Raw genomic sequence first — 16,819 nt, forward strand, 5'->3', positions numbered from 1 at the left:
TCCTTTGTTGTAGCTCCACTGACTTTAACTGAGCGAGGGAGAATTACACCATTTGAAGATCTGGCCCAAAGAGCACAGGTACAAATATTTGACAGCACGCTGACGGCAGCTACTTCTATTCACAATTCCTACCAGTTACTTCTTGAAAATGATATTTAATCATGAGTTTAGAGTCCTGACGGGGGCTGCCTGTATTGTGAGTGACCTGGCCCCCATTGATATTTGACTCCTTGGAGCAAGGTACCGTAAAGCAGTTATAGTTTGTAAAGCTCTCTGGGGCACAAGCTGGCATTTTCTTGGCTGTGCAGCGCCTTGTACAATGAGCCCCTGATCCTTGGCATTACAGAACTAGAAGCACGTTCTCGATGGCTGCCGGACCACATGCTTTCTCCTGGAGAGAGCGTTTGATTTGGCTGTGTAACCAGTGCAAAGTTCCCCTGGCTGGAGTTGTGTCTTTAAGCCCCTACTCTCCAGGGCAAGGACTATTTGTAGGGCTCAGTTTGGCCTAGTGTACAGGGCCATGTACGCCTGTGGCACTATCTGTAGTAGTCAAACAGCTCAGGCCCCTGGGCGTCTGTGGGAAACCGACTGCTCCAGCACATAAAGACAAGGCCAGGTGGAGTCACACATGTTCTGTCTCAGAACTGCTCTCCACGCCAGCTTAGCAGAATCTTGGCTTACCAGTGGGCTCATCGGCGTTCACAGCATGTTTCCTGACGCTAGCCCCCATGAGACTGGAGAGCCAGTGCAGGCCCATCACAGGGAAGCTATTTGTGAGCAGGGATTTTAATCTTCACTCACAGGGTTGCTGTCTGGAGAACTTTTAAAGTAACTCCATTCATTTTACTTCTCTGCCCTCTATCCCTCCTCCACCCTGGCCCCCATCTCCTCTGTTCCCTGTCTAGTCTGCCTTGGGAAGAGAGCCATCGCTGACTTGGAAAACCATTGAGACGGACCTGAATGTCAGCTAAAGGCAGCGTGGCTTGCGGGGAGTTGGTGTTGAGAGGTAGGACATACTCTTCCTTACCACAGAGCTAAGCAAGCTACCTCCATGGCCCCTACGCAGGGCTCAAGGGGGTACATGGGAGACGACACCCTGTCCCCTTCCAACAGCAGAGGAGCAATAACACGCATCTCCCTGGCTTAGGTATACTACATCCCCCACAGCTTCCTCTCCTCCCCCTCGGCTGCTGTGGTGAAGAGAGGGGAGCTCTTTCCTTTAACTGTTGCCCTAATGTAACAAGGAACCTCAGACATGCCAGAGATAGAGACATGATGCTCCCGTCCCAGAGAACAAGGGACTGCATGCAGTACCTGAATTCTGTTCCTTGTGTGTCAGTACAGAGCTTGTGCTCTTAAGAGCACAATGGTTTGGGGCTCTAATGGAGATTTCTGACAAATCCAGGGGTAGCACAACCCCAACATTTGAGATGTACCTATTATCTACCTCGCTTGCTTTGTCTGCTGTGATGCCAACGCTGCACTGAAGAGGCTCTGTGATGAATTCTTATCCTCTCCTTGGCCTGGTTATCACAGAGCACACAATAGAGAAGTCAGTCTCTTAAGTGATCTGAAGGAAACCTGACAGCATCTGTGCCTCTCTGGGAGCTATCAGGACATACCAGGGGCCAGATTAGCTCAGACGGTAACACAATAGAAAGCCCTTTGTGACCTTCAGAAGTTCTACTTTTGCAGTGAAATTTTCCTCCTGCCTGCACTAAGAGCCAGCCCAGCGCAATTTCCTGAGTAAATCTGCCTTGCATTTGCATTTTATGAACAAATGAGGAACGTGTTGCATGCAAGACCTACAGTTACTTCTCTCCTACCAAGGCTGGTTATTCCCCTTTTTAAAACTGCTCTAGTTCACTGACTTCCAAACTAGTGATTCGGGAAGGCAGGCTGAAGGCATTAGTTGCACAGCACTTCACTCAGCCTCCACTGCTGCTTTGTTTTGTCCCTCACGCTGGAGCCCTGTCACACGTCTAAGAGGCTCCCGTCCCACGTTTGGACCTTGGCAGGTCGAGAGCTGTGTTTACGTTAATGTGAAACACTTTAATTCTTTTCACAGCTGGCTTTTGCAGAGAAATACACCCAAACATTTATCTTTGGCACAATCCCATCCCACCCACCACCAGCAAAATGTCCCTTCTCATTACTGCACAGATCCGCAGGCAGGAACAGGAGGCGGCCTATTAACATTTTATTTTTGACTGTACACTTTTTAATTAAGTGCTCCGCATATGGATCAAGCCCTCATTGAGCTAGAGTGATGGACAGAATTAAAAGTTAACTTTAGTCACAATGAGCACATGCCTCATTAGCTCCTAAGTTCAAAGGTGAACCAGAAATCTGCAGTGCAAGTTTTAAGCATTTACAAGTGATGTGCATTTTAAGTTGAGCTGGACCAAACATTAGAAAACAATATTGCCCTGACTGACTGGGAGAAAGGCAAGACTGGACCAGATTCCCCAGTGGATCTTTTCAAATTCTAACTTCCATGAAGATCCCAAAAGAATTTGAGCCTGGTTTTAAGGCGGCATACGGCCCAGCCTCCACTTCTACATCTGCAATTAAGCACCAATCCTGACATCTGATCTACACAGGTAAACCCTTATACCCTTGTGGAGCCCCACAGACCTCCACTGTCATAAAGGTCCACCCACCCAGATCAGATTGCAAGATCAGGGCCTCAGATTATAGCTACTCGATTTCCTGGCACAGTAAATTGGATGACTAAATGTTAAGCCATGCACCCACAGCTAGTGCAAAACTGTGTTTGCAAAGAGATGTAACTCTACTTTTCCAAGATCAGGTGCTGTGCCCGTGTAAATGCATGTTTTCAGAAGTATGAACTTCACCTCACCTGGAGACTAGGGTTCTGGCTTTCCCTGTTCAAAAGGGAAAACAAACTGACCCCTAAAGGAAGTAAGCTGCTACTCCATGTCCCTGCTCCCAGTCCCTGACACATGGCAGGAGTTTGTATGATCACATGATGCTGAGCAGCAGAGCTGGGTGTGAAATGGTTTTTCTGTCCCACAAAAATTTGAGATTTCTAAAGTTCTCCCATTCTGGTTGAAAAACCACAGAGGAAGAGAGACACCCACCGCAGAACAGCCTGGTGGCTTGGGGCACTCACTGGGATGTGGGAGACCCAGCTTCAAGGCCCTTCTCCAACCGATTTGAAGCAGGAACTGGAAGCAGATTCCGAACAGGGACTTGAACCTAAGCCTCTCACATGCCGGTGAGTCCTCTAACCACCAGGCTCTGGCGGCATCTCGCTTGATATTCCATCCTGGAATTGAGAAATGTTTCCTGAGGAGAGTTTCATCAAAACGGACCCTTTCCCTCAAAGAGAGTTTTGGTTTCAACACATTTGTATTTTTCTGACAAGAAGTCGGTTAGTCAGAAAACTGACCAGCTCTGAGAGGAAAAGGGGACTGGGGCACAAACATCTCAAACCTTGAGACGGAAGGAAAAACACCCTATTCTTCAAATATTTGTTTATCAAGGTCTCATTTAGGCCCAAACATTGGATTATTCTTCCACCAGAATTCGTTACTGTAGAAGAATTTAATCATAAACCTAGTTGTCATACTCAGCTACTGGGGATGGGAAAATACCCCTACCCAGATGGAGCAGCAGGAGGCAAAGACACAGATGATATTCAGTGGGCTTCACGTCAGGACCCATTACTGCCCCTAACAGGAGTACCCGATTACTGTAGCTAAAAAAAATTTTTTTTTTTTTTAAAAAGGTGGCAGCTATCCTTTCTCAGGAGACTAGAAAGGAAAATCCATCGACGTTAATTGCAATGGGGAAAAAATAGATTTCCCTGATGAACTTAATGGATTTTTGTGCACTTGTAAGAAGAAAGGTGCTAATTAAGTCACAGCCTCTTAATGTACCCAAGTGATATATGCTGCAACAAACTGAACATTTCTACAAGTCATCTGCAGATTCTTGAAGTTCCAGAATTCCCTCCCAACTCCAAAACATGCTAATGAACCTTGAAGGCAATTATGGGGGGGCAGGGGGAATCCAGAGCAAGATAGGGGAGAATTAGAAGGAACCATCACCACTTGCCTCCTGTTTTAAAGCAGACTTTGGAGGAGGCCTCACTACTCAACCTAAATTCAGAGAATGCATCTTCTTTTGTGTGTCTGTCAAACATTTTTAATCAAAATTCTGCAAAACTAACCATCTGGAGAAGCAAACAGAGGACTAAACCAACTTCCCCTTTCTATTTCTACCTGCTCAACTGCACCAGTTCTAGCAGCAAAAAGAATTGGGTTCCTTGTATGCAAGCACACTTCCTTGTTGCAATATTAAAGTATATTAAGAATTGTTCCACCCCAGAGGCATCCAAACATTCTTCAAAATGATGTTTCCAATTTTTGCAGCGTTACATAAACAACATAATTTGTGTTGCAAAAGTAATTGTAGTACCATTTTAATTAGTCTGTATGATCACTAACATTTCTCCAGTATACCACTAAATTACTAGTTTTGAGACAACTCTGAATGATTGGAGTTTGTCTTTATTGACTGCAAGTGAGAAATAAAACAAACCACATTTTGAGTAGCTACATGGAGCGAATTATGATAGAAACAAGACAGAATGTAGCATCGGAATGATTTGCAACTTTAGAATGTATTACGGGTTTCACTTCCGTTTGGAGGGCAGCAAAGGAGTGGGGGGAAGGAAAGGGTGGGTTTTAAAGGCAGATATTTCTCTCTAATTAAATCCTACGGTGCCTTCTCCGGCTTATGTTTTGAACCAAGTGTTGAGTTTGAAAACTGAAGCCAAATGAGAAAGCTGAATTGTAAGACGAGTGAATATTTTATTTCCAAACTTCAGTCTAAATGAAATACTTGGTGAACACACCTCAGCCAGCCTAATTATAGAGTCAGATAAAGTCACAAAGAAATACAAAAAATTGCTGCATGTGAGATAAGCCTCCAACAGTAAATAAGGCACGTTGTTGTTTTTAAAAGAATCAAGATTCTTCTTTCCAAAATCCTTCCCAATTGCTAGGTACATTCAAAAGGCCGCAAGCAGTAACAGGAGCAAGTTATTTCACATCCACGTGTAAGTGAGAGTCCCACTGCCCGGCTCTTCACCTATAGGGCAGTGGTTTGATTCTTGCCTGGATCAGCAGACACAGAAACATGGCTCCATGTTGGCTGGCAACAAAACAGCTGTTAGCAAGTCCAGTTCCTATAGGACACATGCCTTCATTCCAGAGCCACTGGCACTCCTGTTAGCAGTCTCAGCAGAGGTGCCAAGGATTGAATGGGCCATGGGAACCAACAGTTCCCTTTGAGCCAGAATTGAGGCACGTTAGCTAAACAGATGTGGAGAAAGAAAGACTGCCACTGCTCAGGCTATATGAGTTCTCGGGATAAACAGAGACTTTGTTCTCCAGGGCTTTCAAACCAGCCCTTTTTCCCAGCATCAGGTGTTTTGTTTTATTTAATTGAAAAGGAATGAAGATCTTACTCTCAAGTTTCTATAGTAAGAAGGTAATTTCCGTAAAGCCTGATTACAGGTTAGTTCTACAAAGGTACCTGGTTTTTCCATCTCCACACAGTTATTTGTGCTATGGTAGGGCCTAGCAACTCCAATAAAGGGGCAGGGACTCATTGTCCTCAGCAAGGCACAGACACCTTTGCCTTGCTTGAGATGAGCAGGCGATCGATCATTAGAAGAGAAGCTTGGCTTCACCAGCAGAACCCATCCCACCGGAAAACCCTTGGCCAAAATTTTCAAAAAGAAGACCCTAAACTTAGATGCCTAAATACACCTGCCATTAGCCAAAAAAAAATTTTTTTTAAATAATAAAATAAAAAAATAAATAAAAAAAAGGAGCCTAATATCAGCCACTTGCAGATCAGAGCTCCCAGGCTGCAGTCTACCGCTACCTCCATCAATGCGCTTAACGTTACCACTATCAAAACATTCAGTTAGGAATCCCCAGAAGGCAATGCCACTGACCATTAAAGGCCATACAGGATTGTCTCACTTGGTCAATAAACCAAGGGTAAGCTCATTTCCCCCCCACCCCACCCGCGTCTCTGCTCTACACGGTTCTCACAGCATGGAAAGAAATCCATTTTAGAACTTTGTAAGAAGCAGAGGGAACTCAAAGTACTAAAAAAAAAAAAAAAAAAAAAAGCCACACTCAAGGCCACATTAAAGCTTTCATACCTTTCAGGGACGACAGATCATTATGACACTCAAAGAGTTCCATCTGTGTCTTTTCTTCGCTTATACATAAGCGTTGCATGCTGAACTTTGTTCATCTCCGGCAGCTCCAAACACATCCACAGTCCCCCAGTGACAACTACATTTTTCCAATATTTCTATTTCTCAACATACATTGAGTGTTATCATTAGCTCATAAGACTCTATGGGCCAAGATCTGTTCTTAGATACAGCATGTATGCAAGACTCCTACTGGCTAATGAAAGATGTATTCTTAACAGGGGCGGCTCCAGGCACCAGCGCACCAACCGTGTGCCTGGGGCGGCAAGCCGCGGGGGGAGGCCTGCCGGTCACCGTGAGGGCAGCAGTCAGGCTGCCTTCGGCGGCATGCCTGCGGGAGGTCCGCCGGTCCCACGGCTTCGGCGGCGAGTACGCCGAAGCCGCGGGACCGGCAGACCTCCTGCAGGCATGCTGCCGAATCCGCGTTACCAGCGGACCTCCCACAGGCGCGCCGCCAAAGCTGCCTCACTGCCGTGCTTGGGCAGCAAAATACATAGAGCCGCCCTTGATTCTTAAGAACATAAGAACGGCCAGACTGGGTCAGACCAAAGCTCCACCAAGCCCAGTATCCTGTCCTCTGACAGTGGCCAATGGCAGGTGCCCCAAAGGGAATGAACAGAGAGGTAATCATCAAGTGATCCATCCCCTGTTTGCCAGAAGCTGGGATTGGGTGACAGAATTCAATACTTCTATCTGAAGGGAGAAGTTGCTCAATAACTTTAAGGTACATGTGAGAGAGACCAGCAATTAGTGTGGAATTCATGGTATCTTAATCATTCAAATGACTACCAGTCAGTCTCCCCAAACTTAATATAGAAAGTCACAGTAATTAATAAGCTAATTATTGTAGATGCCCCAGAAAGAAAGCAGGGCACAAACGAACGCCTATTTAAGCAGGTACAGGCAGGAGAAAGCAGTTTAGAAATGGGAAACACATACTTCAGTCAAGTTTCCTGAAGTCTCCTAAACAATGGAATAAAAATAGTTGGGAAAATTATTAAACCTGACTTGAATTTGTATTGAATAAATGGAAACTCTTAAAACCTCAACAGCAGTTTATTGTAAGGCACCTAGACCTACGAGAAAGGAAACAGAACTAAATGGAAACTCGTTCTGGCATGGACATCTCACATACGAGAAAGCTATTCCTAAGGGCACAAGGGATAGAGATCCCGACTGGAAGGCCTACGACAATGACGAAGTAATAAGTGACAAACGACAGATTCCAAATGACAGATCAGACACTTATATAAAATCAAGTATTTTATTTCATCTAAGACAGGATTGATTTCTAAAACAAAGTGCTTAGACACAGCAATAGAGAGACGCAGGGCCACTTCTTGTAGCCAAGTCAGAATAAAGAACTAAGTTCTCCACATTTTAGCCCTTAATCACAGCAACCGCTCAGCAGCTATGCTGATGGAAAGGATGGGTTTGTGGTGAAGACTCTGGACTAGGAATCAGGAGATCTAGATTAAACTCCTGATTCTGCCTCAACTCTATTTGACTTGGAAAAGTCACTGAATTCCTCTGGGTCTCAGTTCCCCATCTGTAAGAGGGGAATAACAGTCCTTCCTTTCTCCAACCCTGCGTTTGTCTTGTCGGCTAAGACTGCCAACTCTTTGGGACAGGGTTTTCTACTCCAGGCCGCTAGCACAATGAAGCCCCAATGCATGTCCACCGACAAGATGAGACCCAGATAGAATACGATAGACGTGAACTGCCCTTCAGTTCTCATCTACTGCAGGAGATTCTTTATGAAGTTAAAGAACTTCATAGAGTCAAAGTTGGTGCTTGATACTAAAACAATACAATATGGAATAATTTCAGAATATGAAAGGCCTCTCACCATCAACGAGAATTGCATTATGGATAGTTTCTTCCATTTAGAAATAATGCATTTATTAAAAAGAACAGGAGTACTTGTGGCATCTTAGAGACTAACAAATTTATTTGAGCATAAGCTTTCGTGGGCTACAACCCACTTCATCCGATGCATAGAATGGAACATATAGTAAGAAATATATATACATACAGAGAACATGAAAAGGTGGAAGTAGCCAATACTGTGTATCCTATGACACCTGACTGGAGGAGGAGCCAAATATGAACAAAACCCCCAGTGTTAGGTACTGTCCTAGCCTCCTGAAACAAGATGACCAATTTGGCACCAGATTGACAGGTAAGAGGGTGGGAATGATCAAGATTTAATACAGATCAATTCTGGGGGGAAAGGGACTGGCCCCTATGATTCTAGGCCTGGGATCCTCAGTTCTTTCTTCCTGCCATGGGAGAAATTATAACCCCTCCTGGAGTTTTCTGTGGACGATCAGTGATCTAAAGGCAGATGGCACATCAAGTTATTCTATGCCTTCAATCTCAAACCTAAAAATATTCTACATAGATTGTGTCTCTCTAAACTTAGTGTACATAGTGGAAGAGGTTTTGACTCTGATAAAGATTAGTTCCACTGCTACTAAGTTTCAGCAGTTTAATCATTAAGTTTAATTCTACTACCTCCGAGAAGATTTATCATCCACAGATCTCAAAACACTTTACCAAGGGACATAAAAACTAAAATCCCATAGAAGTTTCATGATTTGGGAAGCAATCTGCGGGCAGGCACTGCCTATTTTATGTTTATGCTGCGCCCTGCCAAGTGAAGCCTGTGATCTGTTTGGAGTCTCTAAGTACTACTCGAATACAAGACAATGATTTCTGCATGCTCGTAACTTGAAATATCTCAGGGGGTGGCTTATTAAGGCAAGGAGGAGCCTTTACAGACCGGGGTGGGATTTTCAAGAATGTCTAAGTGACTTAGGAGGTTAAATCCTATTGAGTCAACAGGATTAATAGGCAGCAGGTTTAAAACAAATACAAGGAAGTTCTTCTTCACGCAGCGCACAGTCAACTTGTGGAACTCCTTACCTGAGGAGGTTGTGAAGGCTAGGACTATAACAGCGTTTAAAAGAGAACTGGATAAATTCATGGTGGTTAAGTCCATTAATGGCTATTAGCCAGGATGGGTAAGGAACGGTGTCCCTAGCCTCTGTTTGTCAGAGGGTGGAGATGGATGGCAGGAGAGAGATCACTTGATCATTGCCTGTTAGGTTCACTCCCTCTGAGGCACCTGGCATTGGCCACTGTCAGCAGACAGGATACTGGGCTGGATGGACCTTTGGTCTGACCCGGTACGGCCGTTCTTATGTTATGTTCTTATGACTTGTGCGTCTGCATTACTTATGTGAAGAAAAACCCATGGCACCAAGTCTCAGAGCCCAGGGGCTAGAAATAGCAGTGTAAACGTTCCCACTTGGGCTGGAGCCTGAGCTCTGTGATACACCCCCTTCGCTGGATTTTAGAGCGCCAGGGCTGCAGCCCGAGCAGTAACGTCACACAGCCCCAGCCTGAGTCAATTGAGCCAGGCTCCGAGACTCAGAGCTGCAAACGCAGTGCAATGCAGACATCCCCCAGATGTTTTGGAGGTCCCACCTAGGAGTTTGTAGGGTGGGGGGAGGGTTTGTTTGCAACATTTGATGGTCAGTTGCGGTGCGTTTGCAACTCTGAGAGAGTCTTTTTAGGTACCCTGTTGGCTGACCCCACACTGTATGTTACAACCATACAGCTTAAACCTTGGAGCAAGTGCTCCATTACAGGTTTGGTCAATACTTCCAAATGGCTCCAAAAGAGACTATAAAACCTTAAAATTTGTCTGCTGCTGAGCATCACAGGTAGGAATCAGGATGCAGCAGAGCACTAGACGTTACATAGCAGGAAAGAGATTCTGCATTAACGGCGGATGGTCCAAGCTGACTCTTTTCTATTAGATTTTGACTCTCAATTATGTTATAATTCGATGGACACTTTTGACCAGGCTACTGCTCACAGCAGAAACACTAACATTCCGCGGGTAGCACAGGGGCTTAGCCAGTGGTGTAGTGGTGCAAAATGAAGTGGGTAAATGAACCTAACCTAAACTCCATGTTCCCCAAATGAGAAATGGGTAAACTCGACCTCGCTGCTGGGTATGACACATGCCATGGGTGGGGTGGGGTGGGGTGAGGGAGAAGCACTTGCTGCAAGGCCAGGGTGACCAGACAGCAAGTGTGAAAAATCTGGACAGAGGTGGGGGGGGGGAGGGGTAATAGGAGCCTATATAAGAAAAAGCCCCAAATATCAGGACTCTCCCTATAAAATCAGGACATCTGGTCACCCTATGCAAGGCTAAGCCACAAAACACGCCACCGGAGTAACCTGATGAGTGACTCTAAAATCAAATACGAATCCTCAGAGCGAAGGCTACAGATCCCTGGCGAGACACTGACCTTGACTCCCACCACTACGACTTTCTGGCACGCAGAGAAAAGCAGGCACGAAAGCTACAACGTCAGCCCAGGCCTTTAGTCTGAGCTCTGAGTTTCTTTGGTTTTGCTAGTTTAAGACAGACAGACCCGTCACATATGTGGCAGATGTTATGCACCTCTGAGTGAAAGGCAGCATGATTTAGGCTCTTACAAGTAGATTTTATTGGGAATGATCTCCAGAACCCTGGCATCTCGGAGAGTTTCTGCAGTGATCCCATCAAGTGTATTTGGACACTAGAACTAGGCTTATTGCAGTATTTTGCAACCTTTGTTATAGTCCAGAAATGGGCCATAATAAAACCTCTCCTCTAAAATTCCCTGGCTTCCAGAGGTGTTGTAGAGACAGGTGTCAGATTGGGTTCAAATCTCGAGACAGTGATCTCATGCCTCGAGTTTTGTTTCTGTGTCACTTCCAAAGTCTGATGGAGCTCATTTTCCAGTTCTGATGCAGATGAAGTCTGCCAAGACTATCTGTTCTTGTGAGATTTCATTCCACAGAGCCTTCAGTCTCATGCAAAATGGCTGATCTTGAGAGAAAGCCACCAGTCAAAATGGATATTTGGGGACAAGATTTCAGTGCCATTAAAAATATAAATCACAGCCCTGATTGGACTTCAAATAAGACTCCAACCTGATGCAGATCTGAACCAAACTGCCTCAGCCAATACCTAGTTACACTGTATATGCATGTATGATACTTAAATGTATTTAAGTATTTCCCTGCAAAAAGATCAAAAATAAAGTGACAACTGCCAGCCACCAAGTATAAAATCAGGCTAAACCGATTTCATGTAATAAGGACACATCATAAATCCCTGAACACAAAAAATCCCCAGCATTATCAAAACATGGAGAGTTCTGATTATAACAACCCTAGAGTTAAAGGGGGGTGTTCGTTGGTTTGTTATAAAGCCTTATTTTCCAAGCAGTTTAACTCAGCCCTTCAAGTGCTTCAGGGCTGCATAGTTAACAAGAATCCCAAAACTAGACAGCCGATAGCTAGTTCGCAATGAGCCACATGTTTGGATAGTAGGTTATGTACATAAAAAGTGAGTTTACCTATCTCCACTGCTTTCCTTGGACCTCACTTGTATTTCAAGTGATGAAACATGACTAGCACTCAGTTTAAAAGCATTGACCAATCCCTTAGATATTAAGTGGGGAGGGGGGAAATGACTAAGCTACTTCACTGTGACTGTACCTTCTGCATAAATTTTGACTGGATTCCTGATTCCATCATCCACCCACAACCCACACCCCTTTCAATAACAATATTCCTGAAGTGGTAATTTACATGCTAGGCTGGAATAGCTCCAAGAGCAAAGCCACCCCTTTATCCAATACATATTCTGCATTAATAGCCACCTGACTGTAGGGGGGAGAGACTTGTTGGGGGGGAGGGGGATGTCTGGGGAAAAGGACATCGGCCGAGATATCATTTACTTAGACTGTAAGTCTCTTTGCACATTGCCTAACACGGGAGCTCCTGTCACGGACTAGGATCTCACTAGGTGTAACAACAATAACGATAAACACCTGCTGTCAGTCCACTAGCAGGGGTAGCAATAGCCACCTAGTGCAAGTCTGTTCTCCACCCAGCACACACTCCTCAGCAGCGGTCAGCCTCAGGTCAATGTGCTTGCATTGGATGGAGGTGTAGGCAACACCCACCCTCAGTGCTGCAGAGTCCCCTCCTATCCTGTCTGAGTAAAGCTACAGCTGAGACCAGAGTCACTGCAGCATGCCGGGGAAACTCACTTTTAATTAAGTCATCAATGAAAGTTATTAACAAAAAGGAACAACTAAGCACCCCACACCACCCCCAACAGACAGAAATAACCTAAAAGGGAAGCAGAGGGTTTGGGCTGACACACTGTCACTGCACTTCCCCACCAGTCACACCATCCGCCCGCACTTCCTGGCTTTTGTCAGTATCTGTCAGTACCTTAAAGCTACTTAACCAGAGGGGGCTCTCGGTTTTGTTTCTCCCAGCCTTGTCTTATACGCTCTGCACACATCTCCTGAAGGGAAGCCCTGGCCACTCCGAGAGCCCGGGGCATAAGCCACCAGGCAGGGAGCTGCTCTGGCTTCACATCAGCACAATGAAAACCCAAGCACTAGGCTCCCACAGGGCTTTTCCCAGCCACATTTGAGAACTTCAAAGATGCACTATCAGAGGCCCAGAGATTCCCCTGTTTGCAACTCCCACAGCACAGCATGGCGGGGATCGCACACCCTCCGGCCTGTGTGGCAGGGGACTCCCCCCGACACATACACACAACAAGCGGAAATGCAATACAGGTGAAGCACCTACCTTGACACTGGAATCCTTGCTTCCCAAACCCCCTGCAAAGGGAAAGACACACACAATTAGCATCCCCAGTGCATCAACCCACACACTAACCCGCCCCACCCCTTCTCCCTGGGTTGAGCCTCCCCAGTGAGACCTCTCAGATCCTCCCATCTAGAGCTGGAAGCAGAGTGACAGCAGCTGGCAACCTGTTCCCAACGAGCTGCTGCCCTGCAGGGACATTCAAACGCACCCCTGGGGAGACAGGCTCGGAAGTGCCCAGCAGCTGGTTCAATGCTGCAGAAACAACCCTGGGGAAAGGCTAGGTGCACCAGGAAAGCGGGGGGTGGGGGAGAGATGTGGGGAGAGGGGAGGCTCTAGTTTAACAGTCTTGCTCCCCAGCTACAGGGGGTGAATTTACCAGCTGATAGCGCGGGGGGGGGGGAGTGCCCAGTAAAATCTGGGTACTTGCTGTTGTGTGAGGGGCCAGGGAGGAGCAGAGTGAATGTCCCAGGGAGCTGGGCATGCCCTGGGGTGCACAAAGGAGGTGCCCCAGGGAGGCAGGGGTAGCTGGTGAATACAGAGTCTATCTGGGGGGACAAGGGGGCACAGTCATACAGACAGATCCCTAGGAGAGCATATAAACCAAGGGGGGCAAGGGGTCCCTGGCAATGCATGCAGGGGATACAGGTGTCCCCCCACGGGATACACAGTTGTGGGGGGCGCTGACAGGGCTCCCCGCAGGGAGCACAGCAGAGAGGGGGCTGGCAGTGCACGCCAAGGGATGCAGGAAGTGCTCCATGGCTGAGAGGGTCCCTAGAAATGCATGCCGAGGGGTGCAGGGGGTCCCCGGTGCTGCGTGCAGGGGTCCCAGCGGTGCACCCCAGGGTGCATGACGGAGAGGTCCCGGCGCGTTGCGGGGGCCCCGGCCGGGCGCACTCACCAGATGAAGTCGGTGCAGTGGCTGCAGAAGGTGGGCTGCTTGAAGAACCGGGCCGTGAACTTGTGGTTCTTCACCTCGTGCACGTTCTTCTGCCTCAGGGCCCCCTTTCGGGCGAAGCGGACCGGGCCCTCCTCGCCCTCCGACCCGGGGGCGGCGGGCGGCTCCGCCATCCTGCGCTGCTGCTCGCCCGCGGAGCCCGAGCTGCAGCTGGTGCGGATGCTGCGCGCGAGCCGGATGCAGCCGCCCGGCACCTCTGGCTGCAGCTGGGAAGGGAGAGCGAGAGACTCTGTCCGCCCCGCCCACTCATCTGCATAGTGCCCGCCCGCTCATCTCCATGCTAAGTCCCGCCCCGGAGCTTTATTTGCATAGCCGCTCCCCCTGCACTAGCGGCGCTGCTCCTAGCTCCGCCCACCGATTCCCCCCTTACTTGCGCGACGTGCCCCAGCTCCGTCTGCCAGCCCCGCCCACTGCACTTATTTCAATAGGCACGTCCCAAGCCCCTCCCACCACGGATTGATTTGCATAGCTTGGTCCTCGGCGTCAAAGCTGCAGTGCTCCCAGTCCCGCCCACCTGGCCCTGATTTGCATAGCCCTGCCCACCCCCCTGATGGGCACCCCCCCCGACTTTATCTGCAAACTCGCCCACACACTTCTAATTTGCATCGCTCCCACAACCTCATTTGCATATATCTGCCCTAGACCCCGCCTACCCTCTCCTTGTTTCCAGAGCTCTACCACCCAACACCCTTTGGGGAGCCCCAACCTCTGCCCATCCCTCTCTTAATTGTATATTTCACAGGTAACAGTTAAAGAGCATCCCCCTCTTCCTGCAACCTTAACACCCCCTGCAAGCCCCACCCCCTCCCCTCTTCATTTGCATAGGGAGCCCCCACCAAAATATCTCCCCCATCTCCACCCTTCATTTGCATACCATGCCCTCAGCACCTTCTGCAGAGCCACTAGCTCCGCCCATCAACTCCTTCATTTGCATAACTGAGTCCCAACCCCAACTGTCAGGCTCATATCTGAGGGCAGGCAAGGGGGCCTGTAGGGGAGAGCTGGATAGGTGGCTGCCCGGAGGGTCACATTCCAGGGGGTGACATGCCTGGAGAAGGAGGGTCCTAGTGCAGGGAGAAACCTTCCCATCAGAAGCCCCCATGGGTCAGGAAAGAGCCCTGCCCTCCAGCACAGGTTGTAAGAAGAATGTGGCTGACTAGGGACACAAGAAGGAAAGGTAAGTAAGAGCATTAGGAATAGACGGACAGATCCCTTATTGAGATGGGGGGGGGAATCTTTTAAAAAGGAAAGGTTTCAGAGTAGCAGCCGTGTTAGTCTGTATCCGCAAAAATAACAGGAGTACTTGTGGCACCTTAGAGACTAACAAATTTATTAGAGCATAAGCTTTCGTGGGCTACAACCCACTTCTTCGGATGCATATCCGAAGAAGTGGGTTGTAGCCCACGAAAGCTTATGCTCTAATAAATTTGTTAGTCTCTAAGGTGCCACAAGTACTCCTGTTATTTTTTTAAAAAGGAAAGGAAAACAATTACCAGAGTTATTAACAAATCTCATTTCCTCTTTCTCTTCCTGGAGAAAAGCCCCACATCCCTAAGGAGTCTCTCTCCAGTATCTATTAAGCATGACAGATCTAGAGCCAAGTGTACTTCCTTTTATTTACCATTCATGAAATGACACACAAACAACTGTGCACTCCCATTATATAAATACTCAAGGAGGGCAAGAAAACACAACCTACCTCATCTTCACAACCACCACAGTAATCATCGGGGATGAACACAAACTCGGAGTTACTGCAATCCATGTACATAATAAAATAAATAAATAATGTAATATGGAAATCCCTTCTTTAAACCATTAAGGGACATGTCAGTCTTGTACAGAAAATATCCAGAGTAAATTTTACTTCCCTGAGATTTCATAGAGTTAAAGGGCCAGAGGAGACCATCATGACCTAGTTTGATCTCCTGCAACTGAACTGCAATCGTGGGGAGATCAGATGTCATGTGAATGGGGTATCCCAGACTGAGGTCAGGAGTGGCTCAGAGAGGGGGAAATTTAAGCCCCAAACCTGCAGCTGGATTCTGTGGGCAAACCCCTGCCTCTGTGCCTTGCCCAGAGGTGTGCAGGAATCCGCTCAGAGAGCAGGAATGAAGCATTAGATACCATGAGTAAGGTCAGGCAGGCTGAAGACTTGTTTATGTTGTTCTCACATGTCCGGTTTATTCGGGGGAGGGAGGAGGACTCCAGAGCCAATTAGCTGAGAGGCACTGTCAGGTTTGTTTGTTTTTTAATCACATAATTTAAACAATTATTGTATCCAATTTACTAAAAATACCCCAGATACTTAAAGTGAAAGGATTTTTAAAATCTCATATGCCATGCATATTATTTTATTTTTTGCACATCCCTGATCCTGGACAATGAAAACAGATTTAGTGCCTAGTCAGTTTTATTTTCTGATTCTCATGCACCAGCCCAATATTGCAATGTTGGGTTGAAAATAGTGCAGGGTAAGGTCTAAATCCACACACAAACTTGTTTTAATTGACTTTTAAATCAATAATGGGAATATTTCTATTAATATTAAGGAGGTTTAATATTTTTTGTCTATGAAATCCATCATGTGATGGTTTCCTTTTGTTTGTTTTTTTTCCAGAATAAACAAGACGTGAAAACAACATAAACCTAATCCTAATACCCTGGAAATGCTGCAGTATCTTCATCCCATGCAACAAAAGCTTTAGCCCTTGATGTTCCCACATTCATGGATGCTTCCTTTCTTATGTACTGGGACCTGGATAGACTTGCACCAATCTTCAGGAACACTAATACTAATAAATTATAATAATAAATAATTTTGGCAGAAAGCTGCAACACTTCATCAAAGGCTTTGAAAGATATCCTATTTAGAGACAACTCTGCTGACAAGTTCTTTC

The 16,819-nt window shown here is 46.8% G+C and overlaps 1 protein-coding gene across 2 annotated transcripts in view; it reads right to left on the minus strand.

Annotated features, from left to right (window-relative positions):
* Positions 1-14,032, minus strand: part of PRKCB (protein kinase C beta) — a 235,831-nt gene extending 221,799 nt beyond the window's left edge. For both annotated transcript variants that reach the window (XM_065412808.1, XM_065412807.1), the window contains exons 1-2: positions 13,863-14,032; positions 12,944-12,975 (exon numbers count right to left, since the gene is read on the minus strand). In XM_065412808.1, the coding sequence (XP_065268880.1) occupies positions 12,944-12,975; positions 13,863-14,032 (202 nt within the window). The remainder of the gene's footprint in view (positions 1-12,943; positions 12,976-13,862) is intronic.
* Positions 14,033-16,819: the final 2,787 nt, after the last annotated feature.

Source organism: Emys orbicularis, chromosome 10 (assembly GCF_028017835.1).
Source record: "Emys orbicularis isolate rEmyOrb1 chromosome 10, rEmyOrb1.hap1, whole genome shotgun sequence".
In the NCBI taxonomy this organism is placed as follows: Eukaryota; Metazoa; Chordata; order Testudines; family Emydidae; genus Emys; species Emys orbicularis.